Genomic DNA, 24,228 nt, shown 5'->3' with positions numbered 1-24,228 from the left:
TTGAGCAGAAGCCCTGTCAGAGGCAGCATACTCCTTTGGTGGCACCAGCAAAGCTCTCCAAAGCTGCTTAGAAAGGTTGTTATGTAGGGTGTTGTGTAGGCATGGAGACCTCAGAGGAGGACTCACAAAGCAACAGTAGGGAAGGAAGTCATGAAAGTTGTTAAGGGTGGGTTAAACACATGGAGCATATGTGGGAGGGAGAGGGGACATGGAGAGAAGTAGTAAAACAGGAGATGAAAATTGAAGTCTGGGGTGCTATTCAAAAGGCTGCTTTTAATTAAAGATTTTTTTTCCAATACATTATACCATGCCAAAATATGAAAACAAGCCATAAAGTCTTAGATTGTGAACATTTTTGTTTTCAAATAAAACTTTGGTTCAGAAAAATAATTATATGTCTCCACACATCTATAGAATACTACAGCGACTGAGTCAATGCTGTACTGTCTGTTTCTCATTGGTTAGCTTTGATGTTTGGTTATATCTAAAACAGGTCATAATAGGCTGGGATATTAAAACATTATGTTCTTACTATTCTAGTAAACAACAACTGGTAACTAAACCAAATAGCTCCACTCCCATGTTTCCACTCTAGCCGGGCTGCTGTAGCAGGTCAGCCTGTGAGCCAAAGCTCTGATGTGTAGCAAAGGAACTGGAATTGCATTTTCTGGAGTTAAAACGATGCTTAAAGACAAAGACAAAAAGCAAGTTCACTGTGGGAAAGGGGATTGATTGCACCATGAGTTACAATCTTTACTGCCTTTCAAGGAAGGAATTCTTTTAACCAGAATAGAGGCACAGCAGCAATTAATGCCTGAGGCAGGATTAAAATGATGGGAAGAGATGCTGCACAAGCGACAGGCTTCTCAGGAGGAAAACCACTCTCTGCACTGGGGATAGATACCTGCTCTCACCATTTCTGAAGAAAGGTCCATACAACTTCTTGAAATGACATTATCTAAGAAGTCCTCAGGTAGACTCAGCTAGTACAATTTCGAGGTTATGAAGCCACGTGCTACAGAGCATATTTGCCATTCACGTGTGCTGGACTGAGTCTATTAAATTTTGGCTTAAAAATACCATACAAAATCAGCCTAGAGAGGCTGCAAGGAGGGTAATTGAGCTCCTCAAACCTGCCAATCTGAGGTTTGGCTGCCATAAATCCTATCAGTTTGGAAGCAATCTGTCTTGACACAATCTCCACATCCAGTCTCCAGCATTGTCCTGGTGCAATTTGAGTTGATTGCCAATTAACTTGCATTAATCATCATGACTGAAAAGCAAACAACACATTCTCGGCAAATATTTACCATGCTTCAGTCTAGCATGAAATTCGGTCATGATGGTTAATTGAGGAGATAGGCCTGTGCAATTAAAATCCGGACATTTGGGCACTGTATAGTGACTGCCACAATTCATACTGTAAGTAGTCATTGTGAATGACCTGCTAGTGCAAACAAAATTTCTTCAGATATTGTTTGAGGGATAATGGGGAAAAACCACAATCTATAATCCATTTTCCTGTACGGAAACATTCTCGTGACTTTGTTTTTGAAGCCAGCCTGTGCAGTGTCTGGTGTTTGGTAGGCAAAATTTGGTATTAAAACTAAATCTTAGAGAAGCAGTGTTATCAGAGGTGATGGAGGAACTGGGGTTTGTTGATCCTTGACATTTGCACACTATATGAGCGGGAGAATTTTTGGTTTTGGCTTGACTTCAGTATGCACCCAGGGAAGAATACTCTTTCCCTGCATGTGAACACTTTGTCTGGGACCCTAAAAAAATTGAGGGAAAGTCCCCTGCAGCCCCTGTGTGAGCAGTCTGGGGACTTTGTGCCTCGAGGCAGCAGGTAGCCGCACACAGCCACCCTGCAACTCTTCCCCACGGGGGCAAAGCCCTCGGCAAAGGCAGGAAATTTCATTTTAGGCAAATAATTCCATGGTCAGGATTAACTTTTATGGACTTTAAGTGGACGCTTTCTATAAATCAGAGGAATTTAAAAGGTTATAAATATAACGAAGCCCTCTAACAAGTATGGTAGCGAACATCTGTCGGCAGTTTGGCTTTACACTTAAAATTCCTGCAGAACCCCCTTCTTCAGGGCAAGATCTACTGCATTATAGTTTTCTCATCACTTAAATGCCATGCTGTGCCCACTTTGGTTTTGTTTCATATTTATTCAAAGCATTCACAGGAAAGTGCTTTATGTTTTCTTCATTTTACATGAAAGATGTAAGATTAGAAGTAATGGCAGCACCTTAAAGCAAAGCAGAGTAGCTTAAACAGCTGTATGTCACAGCTCAATAGCCTAATGAAACCTACAGCCTTTCTAACAAAAACAAAACAAAACAACAACAACAAAGAGATGTGTTACCTTTGCAAGGAGATGTAAGAAATTAACCATGTTTCCTTCTCATTTTTTTTGAAGAGATCATCTCTGTATACCCTAACACCAATTTTCTTCATTTAAAGAAAGAAACTCACTTAAGAAGTTCCTTTTTATCCCAGATCCGTGGATATTTCTGGCTATGCACACACCAGAAGATTCTAGCATGGATTATACACAGCAGATGCTCACAGCTGCATATGCCATAAATAAAATCACAAAGTGAGGCAATGTATGTGCTTGTTAGGTGTTTACAGCATGGACCATTGCTTCTCCAAGATATTAACTGCATTAGGTCAGACGAGTGGGTCTTCTATGTTCCAAGATGAAACATGAAGCAAAATGAGAAGAATTTCAACAAAGGGGGAAGGCTCTCGCTGTACTGCATGTACCAGGCTATTGAAGGAGTTTGGCCAGAGTATGAGTATGTCTGCAGCACATTTTGTTATTGCAGTGCAGTCTAGACACTGCTGTAATGAACAACATAATGATCCCTCCTTAGACAGTAGATAATAAACCGTCTGCCTAGAAGGTTTTGTTTTCTGCCAGCAAAGGCAGCTTGGCCTTACCTGCTAATTGGTCCCCTCCCAGAATGTGGAAACCATTTTTTGCACCTCAGAGTGACCTCAATGATACCTGCCAGCAGCCTCAAAGGTAGCCTGAGGTAGCCCCAAAGTGGGAGGCACACTTAACATTGCTGAGAAAGTGATGTGCAGCCCTCATAGGAATGTTCTCCATTAAAACCAATCTACACAGAGGACAGGATAACCTTAATCCCAGCCAACTGCCAGATTTCCATTAGGGGTAAAGGACTGGAAAGCTGTTAGGGTATGGGAATGAAGTGAAGCAATAGGATTAACAAAAAGAGATGCACACAAAAGGCAAAATAGAGATTTTTTGTGTGTTTTTTTAAAAAAAAAAAGAGGACCCAAATTAGAATTGAGCAAAATATCTCAAGGAAAAATGCAGTGTGTTACAGTGTTAATTACACATTGATGTGCTGAGATGCTCACGGCTCTGCAGAGTCTATCTTAAGCCTTCCTTCTTCATGTTATAAAACTGTGGAGGACTGAGGAAAACCTATGCATGATGACAAAGACAGCTTTTTAACAATCCCTACATGCAACTTTAAACAATGACAACTTCTGGTTATAATGGTTTTGTATTTTATAAGAAGAATGGTACAAAAACTCTCTGACTGTGTCAATGGAAGATAATTAACTGGTCCTTAATGTCTCCTGTGGCATGTCATTGTGGGTGGCAGTGCAGATCCTTCAAGGGAATGATTTAGAAAGCAATCAAAGAAATATTTCCTGATTACTATCAAAAGGAGATCCAAATTTTGGCAGATGATGCCACAAGGTACCGAGAATGCTTTGTGCAGGGAAGAAGGACAGAATTTTTTCAGAATGTATTGGCCTTTCCTCCAAGACATGAGACAAGAATTTCTTTAAATTTAAGTAATATGAAGAAACTGCTGTCCGGAAACTTGGTGAGAACACAAATTCATGGATTTAGATTACCTTTAGCAATTAGGTTTCTGGTAGTTGTCTGTTCTTTGGATGATGGGAGAAACTGGGCAAACACTTTGTCATTTTGAACGGATATTTTCTCTTGTTAGACTTCGAGCTCTGGAAGAACTCTAGCATTTGAAGAGCTCATTTGAAATCCACCCGAGACTGGAAAATGACTTGGCAGAAAGAGCAAGGATCTAGTGGGACACCATTGAAAAGAAATAACACAAATACCTGAGCAGAGAGTTAACTTTGAAACTTGTCCTCACGTGACAAAAAATCAGGCTGCCTGAAACACAATGCCAAAAAAGCACCTATTGCATGCTCCTCCCCATTGCCAGTCTGCTAACGAAAATACGCCTTTGGGGTAGATCAGAGCCAATCCCTTGGTGCAGGAACAGCAACGGGGGCAGAGACTCAGAATGCAGAGGGGATGTTTACCAAGGCTGGCACCTTGGAAAGCAGCACATGAAAGAACAGATCCACAGCAATCTCCAGGTAACTACAAGAGCACTGCTATAAAGGCATGCAGCAATGCAGCATGCAGGATTTCTTAAAGAACAAAGTCACAACAAATTGACAGCACTTGTTGAGGAAAGATTCGGAGTTTCTTACTCCTTCTCTATCTTGCTTTATTCAACAACAAAAGGTTCTCCCCAATTTTATTCCAGCTTCACCAGAGTTACTTTCTAAAAAATTAAGCTACAAGAAAACAAAATCATTAAGGCTTCGATAAATATGCACAGCTAATTTAATCATGAAAGTCTCTATCAAGGAATGATATTTTTCAGCATGAACCAGGCTGGAATGTGTACATGGTACACAAGTGCCCTTCAGATTGTTTCCTCCTATATGCTTCACATGAAAATTAGATCTCTCTGTTTTGGGGAAGGGGAGAGAAGCAAGTGGTACACCAAAAGAATTAGTATTCAGAGTTCAGATTAAAAAATGAAAGATATACAAGTCTACATTATCTTGAAATATCTGATGAAACACACTTTTCTGGTATCCAGTGAATTGGTAAAAGTCTTTCTGCTGAAAAGTTATTTCTTGTTCTGGCACAACAAGAGCTAATTCATTCTTTTGTCATTCAACAAAAGATCAGTGCTGTCTCCAATGGCGATTTCATGATCAGGGGTGTTCAAAATGCCAATTTGCTAAGGCTAATAAAAAAGGCAGAAATTATCACCGCTCCTCAGAGGAAGAATATAAATAAATAAAGTCTTATCACATCAGTTCCTAACAAAACAATGCTGTACAGTTCTGCTACCTTCACCTGTAATGCATCTATGCAGCTCTATATACACTGAGATTAAACTGTGAGGTAACTTTCTTCCCCTTGCTGCTTGAAAAATAAATGTAAACCTGGGCTGGATGGTCCTGGGCATGCATTTTTACGTAATTACAAACTGTTTGCAGTTTGAAGCTATAGATAGATTTATTTGTATTTAATAAATTAGTCACATTCTTCTCAGAGAATGTAAAATAATTTCAATAAAACCTCTACAGTTAGGGAAATTATTGCACTCAAGTATGGCACACAAGTATTGCACACAAGTATTGCACACAAGTATTTAGACAAGTTACGATGGAGATCTGAGCAAGCAGTAAATTTAATTAAATGGAATCTTTTTTAAAAGCACAAATGTAAACCTTAGAGATGGTGGCTTGTCTGATGTGCTGAGAGAAAGTTCACAGCCGAAGAATAGGCTAAGCCTCCTCCTGCATGGTGGTAAACACGGATAATGCACACAGATTCATTTTGGCTGTGCTTCAAACTTCCACCCGTTTGTTCTTAAGCCTCCCAGGACAGCTTTGAAGTGGAGGATAAAGCTCCTCTAGCACACCATTACCAAAGAACAACCTTCTGATTATGATCTCATGAAAGTGTAATCAATAACTTACACAAGTTAAAAGCGTGGCAAACAGCAAAGGTCACGTAATTGGACCTTTATTGAGTCCATGTGTTTTGCTCTTGGCTTTAACTGGCACTCCTCTATCATAAATATCTCCCCCGAAATGTAAGCAATGAGCTCTCTCAAAAATTATGAAATCTCACAGCAGCTTCTGTCGGACTCGAGTCCTTCTGTGGTCTCGAAGGGTGATGCTTCCACTTGTGGGTATCTAAGTGAAAGAAAGCTTGCGGCACCTTGAAGGTGAGGCTGTTTATTTACTGCTCCATAGATAATGGTCTTTTGCATTGTACCCTAAGCAAACAAGTGATTAAAAATTATGGTGAAAAGGTTTTGAAAAAAAAAACATCTCTTTTCTGACTAGTTGTTAGCGCTTCTTAGACTTCCCTAACACTGCTCTCTTTTAATATCTGCCACGTAGATTATAAATGACTCTTTTTGTGAAAATCCAGAGATATTTTGTAAGGTTAAAGAAAGCCTTGTGTGTTTGCTGTGTACCTGAAATCGCACTGATTTTTCTGTTGAGATAAGACCTCCGTCTGCGGGCATATATTACTGTAATATTTCCATGTAGGAAATGAGGACCTGAGCAGTTTCTGCACACAACTTTTCTGTCTTTCAGACTGTTTGCACAGGCAGTGTCTGTACAGTTTCATTCCTGAGTTATAGTACTAGTCTGATAGACTCTTTGGAGTTAAGGTACAGCAGTCCCTGGAATTTTCCAGCAGTGAAATGAAGCATCTTCTTTAAAGCCAAGTCATCCACAACTTCCTACACGCTTGGTGGATAGAGAGCAGCATTTGCAGGTGACAATCCAGCCGAGCTTGCTGGCCTGGCTGAAGCTACTGTGGAACGACACTGGGAGTGAGGCAGAGAGTTCCCTTGTCATTAGCAGGTGTCAGATATTTTCATCACACCCTCATATTTCATTATCCTAGAGTGGGGAAGAAACTAAGCTGAGAACAACTGGATAGAAGGTGGTTTCACCAAACCCGTGCACCAGACCATGGCCCCCAAACAGGACACGCACATTCCTGATGGTACTGCCAGAGCCACCAAGCAGACAAGATGAAAAATTGAACAATCCACACACGTGATTCCACCCCCAGAAATGTGATCTTGCTATTCCTTATGAAGTCAAGCACTGGGAATAATGCAAGTTGACTCACGTTTGTCATGCTTTTAAGCTTGAGGTTTAAGCTCCAGGTTTCTTTGGAGCAGCACTGGACTATGAAGACATTCCTGACGTGCAATTGGGGAGCTGTACTCTTTACATGGAAAATGGCATACCTCTCAGCAATGTGAGACACATGCCAGGTACTTCACAAGCCTTTCTGCCTGTGGCATGCCACTAAGGTGTACTGTGCAGATGAACTGAGGCCAGGCTGCACATCTGCTTTCAAGTGGCTGTCTTGTCACAGCTTTGGAAAATGTTGCCCAAAGAGTTACAGAAGAGAGTGGAGAGGTCTGCTGCGTCAGGAGGCTTTTGTGATCATACAGGGTATGCACAGCCTGTCTTGGCTGTTTTGGTGCAAAGGTGAGGCCTGTGCTCTGCTACTTTTGCTGCCAAGCTGCTCAAGCAAAGCAGACTGGATCAAGAGAGCCTGACACTCCTCCTGCAGCCTTCTCAGTTTCGGTGGTGCACACAGCATATGGGCTCCCTCATGTGGATCTCCTCAGACGTACCAGAGGAGGACCAGGCAAGCACAGCTTGGAGCAAGAGGCCCCAGGAGCAGCTCCCCAGCCCTGCTTGGGGGGCCAGGGAAGGATGGAGCTCCTCTCTGCACCCCTCTCCCACTGAGGAGGGAAGGATGCGTGGCTGTCTAGACAACAGGATTAAGTTATGGAACATGCAAACTATTTGCAAACTTTTAAGGCTCTGAGAAACAAAGCTATTTCTTTTTTCCTTCCCTAAACCACTTATGGTAATAAAATAAAGTTTAGAGAATTCTTATAGTATCCAGTCAAACAGTCAGAATTCAGGAAATACCAGTGAATGATGCTGTATGCAAGACTTAATGCTGTCTCCTTGTTTTTACAGGACATTAAAACCTCGTTAAGTACATGATCCCATACTACCTCTCAATTAAGACACACAACTTTGTTCAGCTTCTTCAAAAACCGAGCATCTTACAAACCTGGAGAAGTGGTGCTGAAGTCCTGCAGGTTTCCCCAGAGCAAGGGGTTGTTATAAACGCTGAGTAGCCTTTGAAAGTCTGGCCCATTAAGTCAACCGGATGCATTAATATGCAGATACACAGCAAACCACACGGTTGCACGCTGTGCAGTACAAGACTTGAAGAGGTCTAGGGAAAATATGCTTGCACATAGAGGCCAACTACCTTAATTTAATAGCTTGAAGAGGTCTAGGGAAAATATGCTTGCACAGAGAGGCTGACTACCTTAATTTAATAGCTTCTGCTGTAAACTTTCAGGCTGTATCTAACAAACTGAGATGCATATCAACTGGAGGTGGCAGAAACTGGGATGCTGCAACTTGCTGAACACAAGATTTGTTGGAAATGTTTTTTTGGGAAATGCGTATGGTAGAAAATTCTCAAACCCAAACCGTGTTGGTCATATGCACATAGACACCTGCGTTTTCAAATACAGATTTTTTAAAGTAGTAGAAATCTGTTTTCAGAAATATGACGGTTTAACTGCAGGCTATTAACATACTCCAAAGGACAACAGGTGAACAACACACCTCAGTGAGAAGGTGGATTTTCCATGTTATACTGAAAGATGTGTTTAGTTAACGAGTGAGCGTTCAATGGGTGGGTTGTACAAATTTCAGTCCAAGGGTTTACTTCCTATGCATTGGGAGTGCTCAACTACTCATCTTGCACTTGCCAGAAATATAACTTAGATTTTACAATAGGAACTAATTTAAGCACACCATTACTAGACCTTCTGGATTACCTGTGATATTAATGTGCGAAACAGTGGTGCAAACTCTCATAATCCAGTATCAGTTCAATAAATTCTGCTCAGACTGTAAGAAAAGCTGCAGCCCTCCTTTCCCTGTCTCAGCACGTTTAGGGAAACCTCTGGACTGGCTGCTTCCTCCATTGCCCCCTCTCCTGGGAAGCAATAACCAGACACAACCCATGCAGGAGACTCACAAAACTGTCTCTTCAGACCAGAGAGGATTAGTTTGGGGATCTTATTTTGTTTTGATTAGAGAGGTTATAAAAGAATCAGAGAAGGAAGAAATTTGCAATGTCATTTTCAGAGAAGGACAACGGCTGTCCCTTTGTTTCTCTCACTCACAAAATTTGCTCTCTGCTTCCCACTCTTCACGAGTCCTCTGGCCTGGGGAAGAACCTGGCTATGCCCCATCCCCTACTCTAAACCAAGAAGGGGGCAAAGACCTTACTGCACTTATCCCAGTCTTTGTGCACGGGTACAAGTGAGACGTATAAAACCAGAGACAGAAATTTCTGTTTGAGAAATGTTAGGGATGGAAAGAGGTAGAGAAACAGATTTCATGAGAACTTGCAGATGCTTCAAGCTCTATGCCTCCAGGTAACCATGCACCCTGCCAGCAAACTTCAGGATTTCTTATCCTTTTAAATATTTCCCCATTAACCTAAGTGATTGAACTTGTACTAATGAATTAAGTTTTATAGGATGAGAAAAACTCACTTTTGGATGAATAAAGCTCTTATATAAACAAGTTAAATGCTTAGAAATGTTTTAAACATTGCAATTACACTGTGAGGTTTCAGTTAATTGCTGTCTGAACAAACCACAGTAACAGTGGCAGCATGGCACCAGCTACATAAATGATGAAGTTTACCTGACTGCAGATGTTTGGCTGCACGATTTTGAAGGAACCATGAAGTAAGCAGCATATTCACACTGACATGATTCAAATGTGAACTCTGTCAGCGGGCAGGATAACGCACAGACTTTGTCCCATCAGAAGAATGCTGTTGTTACATCAAATGAAATAGTGAAACCCCAGTGGTCCCTGATGTGATGCTTTCTGTCTGGGAGGGACTGTGCAAGCTTCTGCACCCTGTACCTACCACCAGCACATCACAGCTCTGACTGGAAGGGAGCAATGTCTTAGGTCCTAAGCTTTCAGCTGTGCTCCCTTGCCAATGCAGAAATCTGATCAGGTCTACTCAATCTGAATAGATGTTCCCGTGCAAAACTAAAAGGAAGGGGGAAAAAATAAAAAAGCACCATATATATATATCTCTCAACCAAGATAACGAGCAACATGCCCTGCTAGTAAATTATTTCCCATCTCTTGATGTGACTATGCATATCATCTGTTGCTTGTGATTACAGATCCAGATAACTGAATTGCTCCTCTCTTTTCTCTCTGACACATCCTGATGTGCTCTGTGTGCAACCTGTCTGTTCTCCCTGAAGGTCCCTGCCTTGAATCCTGCAGGCACGTAGCTGCTTGCAGCTACTCAATGTACGTGTGGCTTCACAAGGAAAAAATAAATTTGGTTCAGCCTGGTCACTCAAGTGGACTCTGTTTCAACAGTTTGATTTATTTCCCAGAACCTCTGCAAGAAAGAGAACTGGCTAAGGCTCAAACCTGGAAAAATGAGAGCAGTGTTTACTGAAGTTTAAAAGGAACAGACTGAAGGTGGTACTTGTACTCCTTACTGAAGCTGTTCAGTGGACTTGATTATTTGCTTATGTGGTTTTTAGTCTCAGATTCCCATTGAGTATATCAATATTCACACATTCGCAAGCTGAGAGCAAGTAGGTGGATTGCAATGAGCAAGTAGGCTCACTGCAGGTAGAGCCTATCTTCTCCTGCTCATCAAAAGATGGTGATCTCCCCATGCCTTCCTCATGAAAACAGGTTCATAATCGCAGGACTGAAAGCTGTGAAGTGGTTCTCTGTTCTGATGGCCAGGATGGTCCAAGAGCCTGCCATCTCCTCCTCCGGCCAACCATCACTGCAAGGGCTGGCTCTGCTGCTCTTGCTACTGGTCTCTCTGTCTGAGTGCTCAGACCTGGTGACAGGTCTTCTCATTAGTGGGCTGCTGTTTGGGGAATTTATTTTCCCTGGTGCTGGGCCAAACCCCGAGGCTGGGAGATTGCCAGGTTTGATGTCAGGCATATTTATTTCCTTTAGCATCGGCTAGGTTGAGCTAGCTCTTTATCCAGGCTAAGGGGTAACTTCAGAGGATTTGTGGGAGCAGTTCTGAACGCAATGTTTGGTCTCTAAGTTATTGATTGCAGTATTTGGCAGTGATGGCAGCAAGTGCTGGAGCAGCTGGAAGGTAATTGCCCACTTCTCCTTGTATGGCCAAACAGGCTGGGTTCCACCAGTCCGTTACAAAACAAAGCACACTTTCATACATAGATGGAAAAAAAATCAGGGTTTTTCTTGTTCGGCTGAAACAAATCCACCTCAAATCTTTGTAAGCCTTTACTAAGGCATTTCTATCCCCCAAGTGTCTCTTCTCCAAGTCAGGCAGACTTGTCAGGCTAACTCCTCAGCATTTCTGTGTAGCTAAGTGGTCTCCTATGAACAGACTTTAAATAAGCACATACTGTGGTGGATTTTGGATATCATAGATGTATAAAGTCTTCTCAGTGCCTTCATACAACAGTATCACTGTCTTTGCTTCATTTGTAATATTTTCTGAGGCAGATTTTTGTTTGCTGCTTTGCTGTGATTGTACAAGGCAGTCTCAGTTTTGTGTTAGCCCATTCTGTGTTTATGACTGGCTTGGTGCATGAGAGGAGAGCAGTGCATTTTGTTTGTCTTGACTTTAGGAAGGCTTTCAACACAGCCTCCCACAACATCCTCACAGAAGAAGCGAAAAAGTGGAATTTTTGTAGGTGGACTCTGAGGTGGACTGCTGCATTGCTCGGCTCAGGGGGCTGTGATCAGCAGCATGAAGTCCAGCTGGAGACCAGTCAGTAGTGGTGCACCTCAAGGGTTCATACCGGATCCCAGACTGCTTAACATCTTCATTAATGACCAGTATGCTACGACAGAGAGCACCCTCAGCAAGTCTGCATAGGACACAAAACTGAGAGGTGTGGCTGGTACGCCAGAAGGGTGTGCTTCATTCAGGGGGACCTTGACAAGCTGGAGAAATGGGCTGGCAAGAAGCTCAACAAGGGGAACAGCAAAGGCCTGTGCCTGGGGAGGAACAACCCCACGTAGCAGTACACACTAGGGGCTAATCAGCTGCGGAAGAGTTTGCTAGAAAAGGTCCTGGGGGTCCTGATGAACATCAAAATGACCATGAGCCAGAAACATTGTGTGGGTGGCAAAGAAGGCCAACAGCCTCCTGGGCTGCGCTAGGAAGACTGTTACCAGGAAGAAGATTCACAAATTCTTCTCCTCACAAATTCTTCTTCTCACAATTGTTCTCATCTACTCAGTCCTGGTGAGGCATATCTGTAGTGCTGGGTCCAGGCCTGGGCTCTCCAGCACAAGAGAGGCATGGACATACCACAGAGAGACCATCAGAAGGGCCTGAAGGGATGGGAACATGCCCCGCAGAAGTTTGAAAACATGACTGTTTTGACCTATTTTAGCTCTTTCTTCAATTAAATAAGTGTAAGGAATGAAGTGGCTCTTCATCAGGTTCTCCTCCAGTCTGCCAGGTCTCGTTAGAGGCTGGGAGGGCCAGCACCACAGTCAGGCCCTGAAGGACTGTCAGCTCGCACACATCAGCTGCCAAGGTGCTACCAAGGGGAAAATGTGTCAGACCTCAGTGCCTGTGTACCCACTGAACTGGGCTTCTGTTACTTGACACAATGGGCTCAGCCCAAATTGTCACAGATAGCCCAGACGCTTTTTGTGCATGGGTCTGAACGATATTTTACATGGGAAGAGTCAGTCTTTCATTACATTGTTACATACATTTTATTACAATCACAGTTAATTACAGCTGAGATTTCAAAATGTCAGTTTCCACAAACCAAAGAGAAGGGAAAAAATGTGAAGTTAACCACACATTTAGAAACTTATCCAAAATGTGATTGATTTTGTGTTTCTTCAATTTACCTTACAATTTTCAAAAAAGGCACTTACGTAACAGAAAATACCGATAAAACTATCTTCTGCTTTTACTGAAATGTATACCCATACCCCCAGATATCTACTGAACTTTATGAACATAATTCATTGCAAAGGACGCTGTTGGTTTTGTTACAAAAAACTAAGGATTGCACTGCAACTGTCTTTGCTGTTGTTCTTTTCTGTGCGCTTTGGGTGACTGCGTTTTCCACTATGTCTGGGTTGCATTCTGTTGTAGTGAAGAGTTTGGCCACAAATAAACAGTTTCAGTTCCCTGAACCTTAAAAAAGAAACAAACAAACAAAAACAACTAAACAACAAATTCCAATATGGTTGAACAGAGAGGTTGAATAAAAGAGGCTGATAGAAATCAAATAGCATCTTTCAGAAAGTGGAATTTGAATGAAAAAGGGAGATAAATAAAAAACAAACCTTGGCAAACTAAATGTAAAACCACAATAAGGTAAATAAAAAATATTTTGGGATGCGTTTTCTTGAAAGCTTTCAAAATGCTAATAAAATTGTTTTGAGAGCAGACCACTGTCAAGTCAATGGGGCTAACAGCTGAAGACGGTGCAAATAAAACCTCACTGAAAAAGACAAGTGTGAAAAAGCTAAATGAATGTTTTGCACTTGTGCTCGTGGAGGAAAACTTTAGTAAATTCCTACACTAGAGCTTTACTTTATGAAGCTTAAGGGGTTGTTTCAAACTGAAAAGTCATTAACAGAGCTTTTAGAGGGTGCAGGACAGGGTGGAGAATAGCGACAAATTGTATGAACCAGGTGGTGTAACCTAAGAGTTTGGAGGTAGTCAATATTATACTGCAGAGATCCCATGTGTTGGGACAAAACTTAGTGTTATTGTTAGAGGAACATGTCAAGAATAACGCCAATTTTTGCATAAGGCTCTGATAGGGACTTGGAGAGCTAAGTGACATCTCTGCTAAGGAAAAGGGCACAAAGAGTAGACACACAACTCAGCATGACATCTAGGGAAGGCAGAGCAACGCGTCTTCAGGATCCAGTAAGATCTCAACAAGTATATAGGAATGGCCAAGTTGAACTTGATGCAAGTACTTAGTACGCTGCTTTGAAAGCTCTGGATCACACCAAATCCCTCACGTCTGTGCATGGACTAAGAAGAAGGTGGTTTCATATATTTATATGTACATAGGTCACTTTGGTAGAAGCATGTCATTCATGCTTGTTCCAAAGTCAAGCTACACCAAAAAACTCCATGGGAAGCCTGGTACCAATAGAAGTAAATGCATTAAGAAATTCTTCCATTTAGTTTTCATTATGGTTAGTTTGTTCTTTTAATTCCATGGCATTACTTGTAATGGCATTAACTTCAGGCCACTAAAAACATACTTAAGAAATTGCCTCTGAAAAAGAGGTGATGTTGACAGAAAACATTGTCATTTCCATAAAGGAGATGAAAGCCAAACATCATGGATTTTATATTTCAGAAAAACTGTTAGCAATATGGGGAGACAAATCTGTACATACTCACAAAATACAGTCTTGAAGCTTTGGGGTGCCCTGTTAGTTCCAGTGCTTTTCGACAGTTGTGTTGTACAGCACAACTACTACTGTAAAAGTAGTGAAAATATTTTATTACTTAAGCTTTTTTGTTAAAAATGTATTAGAATATTTATAGCGAGGATAAACAATGGGAATCTTGAAGAACAGTTTATTTAACACAGCTTTACACTGCTGTGTAAAAAGAATAATTGTGTAGTTTACACATATACCATGTAAATTACTATGGAAACCAGATGTAGCTTACACTACAAGGTGCCTTGTAACTCATCTCTGCTGAGCAATAAATCCCCCCTTTACTTCTTGGCCAAACTTTGAGAAATTTTACTGCTGTTTTCTATCAGCAGATACAACAGATGGCTGGCACATGCCTGCTTTACTAAGTGAAGTGGGATCTCTACAGCATTACTTTGATCCCTGGTGGCATGTCTACAACACTGAGATGCAAAATACCACAGCTGAACAGAATCTAAATATTAAAGGTTTGGAGCTGTGTTCTCGATAGGCGAGCCCCCTGTCTAAAAATCATGCTCACAGTATGTAAACATCTTCACATTCCACATTGAAATTTTGGTACAGAGGTCAGAAAACAAAGTATTTCCTCTGTTTGGTGACATGAAAATGCAGGAAAGGTACTACTGGAAATCCAGGGAAGATACTACTGTAAATCCCAGGAGTACAAGTTTACGCGATTGCCTTGACCAAACTTCCAGACCAGCCATACTTTCATTAGGAAAAATAACGAGCTGTGAGTATTAGGCACTTCTTAAGCTGGAAAGCATCACTGTAATCACTGGGTATGAATAAGATATTTACAAAAAGTTTGGCAGTCTCTTTGAAAAACGTTTCCTTTGAAGAATTATTTGTTTTGAAATTCACTGTTCTTTGCTTTCTTTTAGTTCATCAAGCAAACAGTAATGTTTGAAAGGAGCACCCTATTGTCACAATACTGCCTTTAAATCTGTAGTTTATTAGCTTTCCTCAGGTCAGAGAAACAAAAATTCTCCTGGCATAGCTGGTATTCCTTTTTATCTTCACAGTCAAGCTAAGTCTTGGCAATATAAGGTAATCCCAGAGGCATCACTGAGCTGTTTGGGGTTGATGGTCACATTGCTGACATCAGAATTAGCCTCCAAGAGCTGTAATTATATCTCTTTCCTAAGCTCCACTTCAAAATATGGAAATGGTAGTGGAAAATATACTGATGGTGTATATCCTCTCTCCCTAAGACGTGGGTATCATTTCCCTTTACTCATGGTTATCAATAACGTTTTGCACAGAGGTATCCCAGTTTTTCCAGCAGGTACAGATCTCATTGCATCATGTATCAGCCCTGAGCACTACGTGCTGGGATGCCCCCTTACCTCCTGTCTTCTGGGCTTCCCTGACCAGAAGCACTCCCAGACCAAAGGCATGTCCCCAACATCTTCCTATGCAGATTTACTTTTTTTTTTTTTTTGGATATGGTTTTCCCCCACCTACACTCACTCACATCAAGTTAATTTTCTTGCTATCAGAAATGCCACAGAAAGTTAATCGATGTACTGGTGTTCATGGATTTGGAGCTTAAATAAGCTTCTAAGCGCTGTTGAGATGATGTTATCACCACAACCTTTGGTACCTTCCAGTGGTTTCCCTGGAGTGAAACATGGAGTACCAGTTAGCATAATAGGGTCTGTTCTTCTCTCTGGGAAGTCTATAAGGGCAATCTCTCCCAGAGGACAAGACCCCAAAAGCCATTATTCTCTCTTTTGCAAAACAAACAAACAAACAAACAAAAACCCAAACATACAGAATAAGAGCATGAAGCAACACCAGTGAGTTTTAGTGGTTACATGGATGGTTACTGTATGATATATATTACCACTAATTTTTGTTTTTGTAATCTTGCCTATCAAGGGCCAATCTTTCTAGTTGCCAGTTCACTGATAACTTTTTTTTTTTCTAAACAGAACACAACATCTGTAATTATATGTTAAAATTCTCAGGTGGAAACATAAAGTGCATAAAGACATAGTGATCCCGTTCTGCAGCCCTCTAGCCTCTCATATCCCCTGCTTGCCTCATCTTGACTTAGCCAGAAAAAAACAGGGATTCAGCATCTGGAGATACTTACATTTTGGGATTTCCCTAATATTTCCTAATACGTAATTAGGACTAATGGAACAGGGATTAAAAGCAACAAGTCTTGTTCTTTGATTAATATTTTCCAGTGAAAACAGCTTTAACTGTCTGCTATCATACACCAGTCACAGCATTAGAAACGTAACATCTAAATGCAATGGGATTTTACCACTTTACTTTACACAGCATGCAGCCATAATGCAGTCCTCAAAGCGTGGCATTCAACATGCATTTTTAACCTAGAACCTGGACAGAGACAGCAGCACAGGACAGAGAAGAGAAGCATCGCCACTCTCTGCGTTGGATTGCTTACTAACCCACGCTTTACGTGGCTGTTTATCCCAGGACCTGGTAGTTGTGACCTGCCCACGGGATATTTATCCCCACAGGTGCAAGCAGGGACACAAGGTGTGTGGCAGGGGAGACTTGGCCCCACAGTGCTCCCTCCCTGCCTGCCTTGGTGATCCCAGGGCTAGGAACTGTGCCAGGGCACTGACGTGATCTCCTATACACACTCAGGAGAAGTCTGGTATCTACAGACCCAAAACGGGTCTAGATACTGCTAGGGGCTGTGGCAGATACCATTGCCAGCCCCCAAAACCTCGGAGCCCTGGAGAAACGTTTTCAAATCTCAAGTGGGATACAAGAGTAAGAGGTCTGTAAGGCACAAGACACGAGACTCACAGAAGAAAAAGTTTTAGTTTTCATTTTTTGCCAAATAGGAGACAACTGGATGCTAGTTAATGGCTGTTTTACAGGAAGCAGTCTAGTACTTCAATGTCTTACGTGCCCTTCTTCTTTCAAAAAGTAATAGTGTTTTTGCATTTTCCTCTCCTCTCCTCTCCTCTCCTCTCCTCTCCTCTCCTCTCCTCTCCTCTCCTCTCCTCTCCTCTCCTCTCCTCTCCTCTCCTCTCCTCTCCTCTCCTCTCCTCTCCTCTCCTCTCCCTTTCCTTGACATAGGAAGTTCCCAGACAAAAAAGTGTTCTGACAGAACAAAAGCAGCAGGTGTTTAACGTTTTCCTGGATGTCAGGGAATGTCTTCTAAGACATTCACGGATGTCAGGGATGTCTTCTAAAAACCTCTGTATCTAAAAGCTAAACACTACCATGATAAACCACTGGTAACACCTACAGTCTCATCTCTCCCCCTTTACAAAATATGGGAAATTCTGGAGAAACTCTTTTCTTTTGTCACAAGCAACTTTTACCCTACTCCAGCTGTGCCACTGCTGTGGGCACTGTCCAGTTAAGATGTATAAACTGGTTCCTCAGTGAGCATCGTTGCCCCATGGGCAGCAGAAATCCTCGTGTTTGTTCCTGTTCCTTCTCACCAGGTAAAGGCTTGGGTGGCACGGGGACAGTCAGTGGCCTGCCTTCCACACAGGGTCACAAGAGCTGTGGGGAACAGGCAGCTGTACTTGAGCACCTCCAAGGGGCTGCAGAAACCATCAGGGCTCGTAGTGCTACCAAAAAGTAGGTGGTTTCTCTAGGATATAAGTCCATTTCTTAACCCAACTCCTAAAACACCAGAGGGCTGAAATCCCTTCCCTAGCTAAGGCTGCTGTTTGAAACCCTGCCCTTCATCTGCAGACCTGCATCAGGATTGAAATATCCACAGCCATGAGAGCAGAGTGCCAAAGTTTGTACTGACTGCACACACAGATGCGCTGGTGAGGAGGAGCTAGGTGGGATTATGAGACCTGCGAAGGCAGAGTCTCTCCATTTTAGTACTTTTTTGACCCATAAAGATCTAAAAGGTAACACTGTTGTAGGAACAGGGATATTGAATATGTTGCTTTAACCATTTATGTATTTCATTTGCGAATTTTCTTTTGTCTAACAGGAATTCAGTAATTCAGCAAAGAGGAGGAGGAATAATTGGTTAAACAGCTTTGCTGCAGCTCAGAAGGGGTTTTTCACAGAGAACGCTTCTCTACATTGTCTTTAACCTGCAACTCTCTTCCAATCTGTTACAATTGCCTTTCCCTAACCAGCTGTCTGAAGGCAGCCAAAGAGGGAGAACAGAGCACGAGAAAGAAGGACAAGAGAAGAGGGACAGGGCTCAATCTGACACCTCGAACCTCCTTTCCAAAAAGAGGTATTTTCATCATGTACAGTAACAGATGTTGATAGAGAAACAGCAGGGAATACAGTCCTGAAACACACCAATTATTCCTGGTTATTTAAATCCCAACCCTAGGCATACAAACTCTTTTTCTTTGTAAAGCTGGATGGGAACTCCAACAACCTTGAGCCGGTCTCTCTCCATATCCCCTCCCTCTCTAACAGAGGAGGTAAAGTGTTTTGGGAACTCAAAGACATTGTGAGGACAGCAGATATTACAAGGGCCTCAGACAAGCCAAAGCCAAACAAGTCCTGTAGCTAGAAAGAATGATTTAAAACAACTAAAACCACAACCAAATTTGTTATGCTGCAATCAGCTGAATTATACTCCCAATTTTCACATTTTTTTTAGTGAAGGTATATATTGTTTTATCTTTACCAAGCTCTTTATAATAAAATAAAATATAGAATATATGAAAAAAACATAAAACCAATGTTCAGCACTGTAAAAATGAATTCATTTTCTCCATAATGTTTGCTAGGATGGATTTGTTCAGTACCCATGATAACTTAGGCTAACGTGGTTCAGCTTTATGCCCAAGTAACACATGTTGTCAGCGTGTCAAACCGTGTTTGCTCATGAAGGCGCATCACCTAAGCTTATCTTTTCAACAGAGGAATCCGAGAGATGTGGGCTCGCTGTGGATTTGGAGGGGTTAAAGGTCCTAAAATGAGGTGTGCACGAGAGAACCATCTTCACCTCTCAGAACCTCAGGTGCAGGGGTTGGAGGTGCAGGGGTTGGAGGGCTGCCTCTAGGGTCACCCCCGAGCTGGGGCTGCCTGGCCACAGCTCGGCTTGGGGAGCAGTGGGGTGCGGTGGGGAGCAGTGGGGTGCGGTGGGGCGCAATGGGGCGCAATGGGGAGCAATGGGGAGCAAGGGGGTGCCCCGGAGAGGCTTCCCCAGGGGGAAGAGCAGCACCTGCCTGGCTCCGCGTCCCGGCTCCGCACCTACCCGTCCCGTCGCCTGCCAGGTGAAGTTCATGGCGTGGATGTTGACGGGGATGGCGGGCATCCTCTGCTGGGCTTTCCTGAAGTCGTGAGTGAACGGGGCCATCTTCCCCTCGGACACGATCAGGATGTCCTCCTCGAAGCCTGCGAAGGGCAGAGGAGGAAGGGAGCGATGCAGGGCGGCTGCGGGAAGCCCTCCGCGGCACCCCGGGGGGGCAGGGGACCCCGGCTTACCGATGAGGACCCGGGCTTGCTGCGCCTCGATCCACAGGTACAGCGTGTCGGGCTGCCGGCCCGCCGCCCGCAGGCTGCACAGGCTGAGGGCACCGCAGAGCAGAGCCGCGCACAGCCGCCCCGCCGGGGCCATGCTCCCCGCTCCGCTTTGCTTTGCTCCGCTTTGCTTTTTGCTCCGCTTCGCTCCCGCTCCGGCTCCGCTCCGGCTCCGCCCGCCCTCTGCCGCTGCGGGGCGGGAGGGACGGGAGGGACCGGGCGGGGCGGGGCGGGGAGAGGGGGGGCTTGGGGTCACCCCCCCAACCCGTGGGAACACGTATCCCCCGTGGGAACCCCCCCAAAGGGGCATCCCCCCCGTGGGAGCATCCCCTTAGGAGCACATCCCCGTGGGAACCCCCCTATGGGAGCATCCCCCCCGTGGGGAACCCCCCGTGGGTGTCCCGCGGGGATGCCCCGTGGGTTTTGCGGCTCACGGTGCGTGGCCCTGTCCCTCTCCTGGAGCCGCTGCATCCTCGCCCCACAAGTGACAAAGGTGGGTTTTGGGGGAATAAATCCCCGCGTGGGGCCGGCCGGCACACGCCGTGCTCCAGCTGAGGGTCGGGGCGCGTATGGTGAAAGGAGGAAAGGGTTTTTTTTTTTTGGGGGGGGGTAGGTGGAAAACATCAAAACGTTGCCATTTACGCAGAAAGTGGGACTCGTCCTAGGAAAGCTGAATTTTCTTTTTTCTATTCAAAAAGTTATTTAAATAGAACCGCGGCTTTTAAATTGAAAACAAATATATATAGTAAACTGTTTCTAAATTTTCTGCATCCTTTTAGAAGGAATATATATATATATATTTTTTTTTGGTTAATATATATATATTTTGGTTAATATATATATATTAACCAAAGCTAACCAGAATGAAGTTAAAATAACCCCCCTAACTTTCCCCCCGTAACACTCCAGCAGGGCGCTGGCGATTATTTTCTGCCTCTGAGTGTTTCCCTGGATGCTCCTGCGCTCCATCCCATCCCGGTGGCGGGGCTGCAGACTCTCGGTTAATTAATTAATTATCGCTTGTCCTGGATCAGCCACCTGGGCACGGCTCCGGGCAGCGCCGCGGAGCTGTCCCGCCTCGGCCTCAGCCTCCGCTCCCCCGGAGGCCTCCGTGCCGAGGCCGCCCTCTGCCGGCAGCGGCCTCCGGGATAAAATAAAATTAAAATAAAATAAAATAAAATAAAATAAAATAAAATAAAATAAAATAAAATAAAATAAAATAAAATAAAATAAAAGGAGATGGGAAGGGAAGGGAAGGGAAGCCCACATCACACAGATTTCTATCATGCAGAGACCCACGATATCTACAAGTGAATGGCTATTAATTATTTCAGAAATGTTACTGCTAATGGATTTGTTCTTGTGCTCCCACGTAGATATTTTTTTTAATCAAATAACTTTTTTTTTTTTTTCTCATAACTCCAACTTACACAAGCAATGTTAAGTTTGCAGCTACAGAGGAAAGCAGTGAGGAGAAATTATATCTGAATGATAACACTTTTAGGAAAAAGTTAAAAGAGGACCTCAATATAGGAAGATTTTTGTATATTCTAATTCAGTGCATTGTGTTCTTATGTACCACTTAAAGGGGCTTCCCTGAGATCTGGCAGCGGAGTGGAATTGGATTGCCAAGTAACAGCCCTGGAGCAGCATCATCTCTGCAAATGCAGTGGCACAACACAAACTGTGTAGAAAATGCCACAGCGATCCGCATAGATTCTGCAGAAATAAGTGATGCTGACTGAAACATTGCTCGGTGGGTAGGTATTTGTGCCTGCAGAGCGTGTGAGGTGCTTGCACCTCGTGCACCCCTCCTCCTGCTGCACCTGCAAGGCTCAGTGCAGGGGCTGGGCACTGCCTGCTGCCCTGGGCTGCTTTCCTTTTAGCACCACGAGGACATGCATTGAGGATACAGCCTGCAAAGCTTGTATTGAAGTACAAAGATCTAGATATTGATTTTCTTCTCGATTCCTTATTTAAATGCCCCTTTCTCCCAGCTCCCATTCCTGTCTGCTCCCTATGGATAGCAGACGGGAATATACTTGGAAAAGCTAAACTTCTGTGGTTCTTTATTTAGTGACGTGGGAAACATACATGAAAAGAGAACTATTTTGTGAATGTGGCTGCAAGTCCCACTCACTTGCATAGGAATGCATCTATGGTGTATTTGTGGCCTGCTCTGATCTTCATTGCAGCTGACAGCATCCCCCTGATGACAGCCCTGGAATGAATGAAGGGATGGTTTGAATGATGATACGTTGAGGGAGGGATATGCAAGTCAGAGCCTGATGCCCTTTGATCATCACTGATGATTCATAAAAAGAGAAAAGGGCATAAATAATAATAGTAATGGGCATAAATACAGCCTGAGGTGATAATTTTCATCCCCCAAATTATACATGCTGCTTCCCCTCAGATGTGTAGAAATGGTAAATACATCTGTACTTGTTTGTTTCTTTGCGGTGAACATCAGTAGGTAATAACTAACATCTGCATCGTTTCAATAGGGAGAAAGATACCAAACTGCAGCAGGATTTTCAGAAGTGCTCAGCCTTCACTGGGTTCACTTCAGTGAATCACAAAATTCCCACCACTTTCAGCAGAAACAAAGGTTAGTCAGTGCAAATTAGATCTCTTTACAGTCCTGCTGGCCAGGCCAAAGCAGTGAGCATTAAGAGCTGGCAGGAGAAAAAAAAAAAAGAGAGAGAGAGAGAGAAAAAGAGAGAAAAAAAAAAGTAGAACTATTTGTATTTTAAATCAGTTTTGCTGAAATTGGAATATGTTGAAATTTCTGAAATTTTGTATGGAAAATTAAAGACTGCATTCAATTAGTCTGAATATAATGTGATTTTAAAATATATTATGCAATGTAGTGTTAAAAATATGTGAAAGCATCACTCCAAAGATTGTAATTTCACACAGTCTAGATGTAGGTGACGTCTCCTATTTTATATTACATATGATACAGCTTTCCATTGTCTGTTCTGTTTATTTTCCTACAATAGTCCTGGCTCACCATTTGGAGAGCATGGAATTGGCCCAGCTTTGAATCAGGCTGGCTACTGAAGATGACAATTATTTTTAGAGCTATTGCCTCATCTGCTGCTGAATTTTAAAAGTGTGTAGCAAATGAGACAGAAATAAAAGTGATCATTTAATTGTTGAAGAGACAGGCAGCCTTGTCCTTGTTTCTGTTATGTTCCTAGGAGGCAATAAGCAAGTTACTGAATTATTTTTCCCAGACAGTGACCAATTCTTGTTCTTCATTTCTTGGTGCTTGGCTTCAGACCTTCAGTCTTGTCTGCAGCATCCCAGAATCCAGGCAGATAATCCTGACGGTGGTGTGAAAACATACAATTATGTCTTTAAAATTGATAGTATAGCAGAGATTAGGGCAAGCTTAAGAAGGGTTGGGATAAAATAAAGTATCAAGTAGGCATTTTTTGTTTTATGCTACTGTATTATTAACCTTATGATGCATGCATGTGTTACGTGCACAGTGTCCGTTTGGGGAGTTTTAAAAGTTTTCGCATTGTTGGATTTGTAATGTTTTGCATGCTTCTTATAACTCATGTACCATTTCTTGACTTTTAAAAGGGAGATAAAACCTTCTTTTGAACTTCAAAACACACTGGTTTAAATTAATGAATTTTTACTGTTCTCTCATTATCTTAATAGATTGCTGCAAGTTTAGACTTTAGTGGCTTTTTAGTGTACACCGTTTTATCAATTAATTCCAAAATTGGCCATTGCTATCAGCCTGGAGGCTTTGGTTCCCGGCTCCTTCTCCTGGTGACATGATTTCTAATCTTGTGTCGGGTTGCAGGTTCCATTTCTGGAGCTGATTTCGTGTTTGACTGAGAGATGTGAACCCTTGTTTTGAAACTATCGGACCAAAGTCATCATAATCAAAGAGAAGTAGACCTTTTGTTTTCAGTTTTATTGCATGTTTACAAATCATTTCTATGCAGTTGTGGTTTCAACTGTTTCAGATTTCTCAAATCTCGATGAGCAAATTCGTTTGATGATCGTCACCTGTTCTCCTGGGGAAGAAGGAGAAATCCCGTGTCCTTTACCGTGTTGTTCTGCTTACCAGGGTGGATTTCTGAAGTAGTACAAAGCAGAAATATAATTAATAATAATAATAAATAATAATAATAAATAAATAAATAAATAAAATTCATTGAAGGCTCCCCTGAAGGAGGGCACTAGGGGGAGCCAGGATCCGGCCGGGCCTGGGAAGCGCTGGGGGTGCTGCAGGCCCGCTTTGTGGCCTGGCTTCGAGCAGGATCACTTCCAGATTTCATCTGGCTTTTCCAGAATGAAGGGGAAATCCTCCCCCCGTTTTGTAGTGGCTAAGGAAACCAGACGTTTTTGAAGGCTAAGGAAACC

At 42.9% G+C, this 24,228-nt stretch overlaps 1 protein-coding gene across 1 annotated transcript in view; it reads right to left on the bottom strand.

The window, feature by feature from the left end:
- Positions 1-20,037, bottom strand: part of WIF1 (WNT inhibitory factor 1) — a 39,576-nt gene extending 19,539 nt beyond the window's left edge. The window contains exons 1-2 of the mRNA XM_068669300.1: positions 19,801-20,037; positions 19,571-19,710 (exon numbers count right to left, since the gene is read on the bottom strand). Of these exons, the coding sequence (XP_068525401.1) occupies positions 19,571-19,710; positions 19,801-19,933 (273 nt within the window). The 5' untranslated portion in view covers positions 19,934-20,037. The remainder of the gene's footprint in view (positions 1-19,570; positions 19,711-19,800) is intronic.
- Positions 20,038-24,228: the final 4,191 nt, after the last annotated feature.

The sequence above is a fragment of the Anas acuta genome, chromosome 1 (assembly GCF_963932015.1).
Source record: "Anas acuta chromosome 1, bAnaAcu1.1, whole genome shotgun sequence".
Classification (NCBI taxonomy): Eukaryota; Metazoa; Chordata; class Aves; order Anseriformes; family Anatidae; genus Anas; species Anas acuta.
Note: the sequence above shows the minus strand (reverse complement) of the source record. Positions and strands in the feature narration are given on the sequence as shown.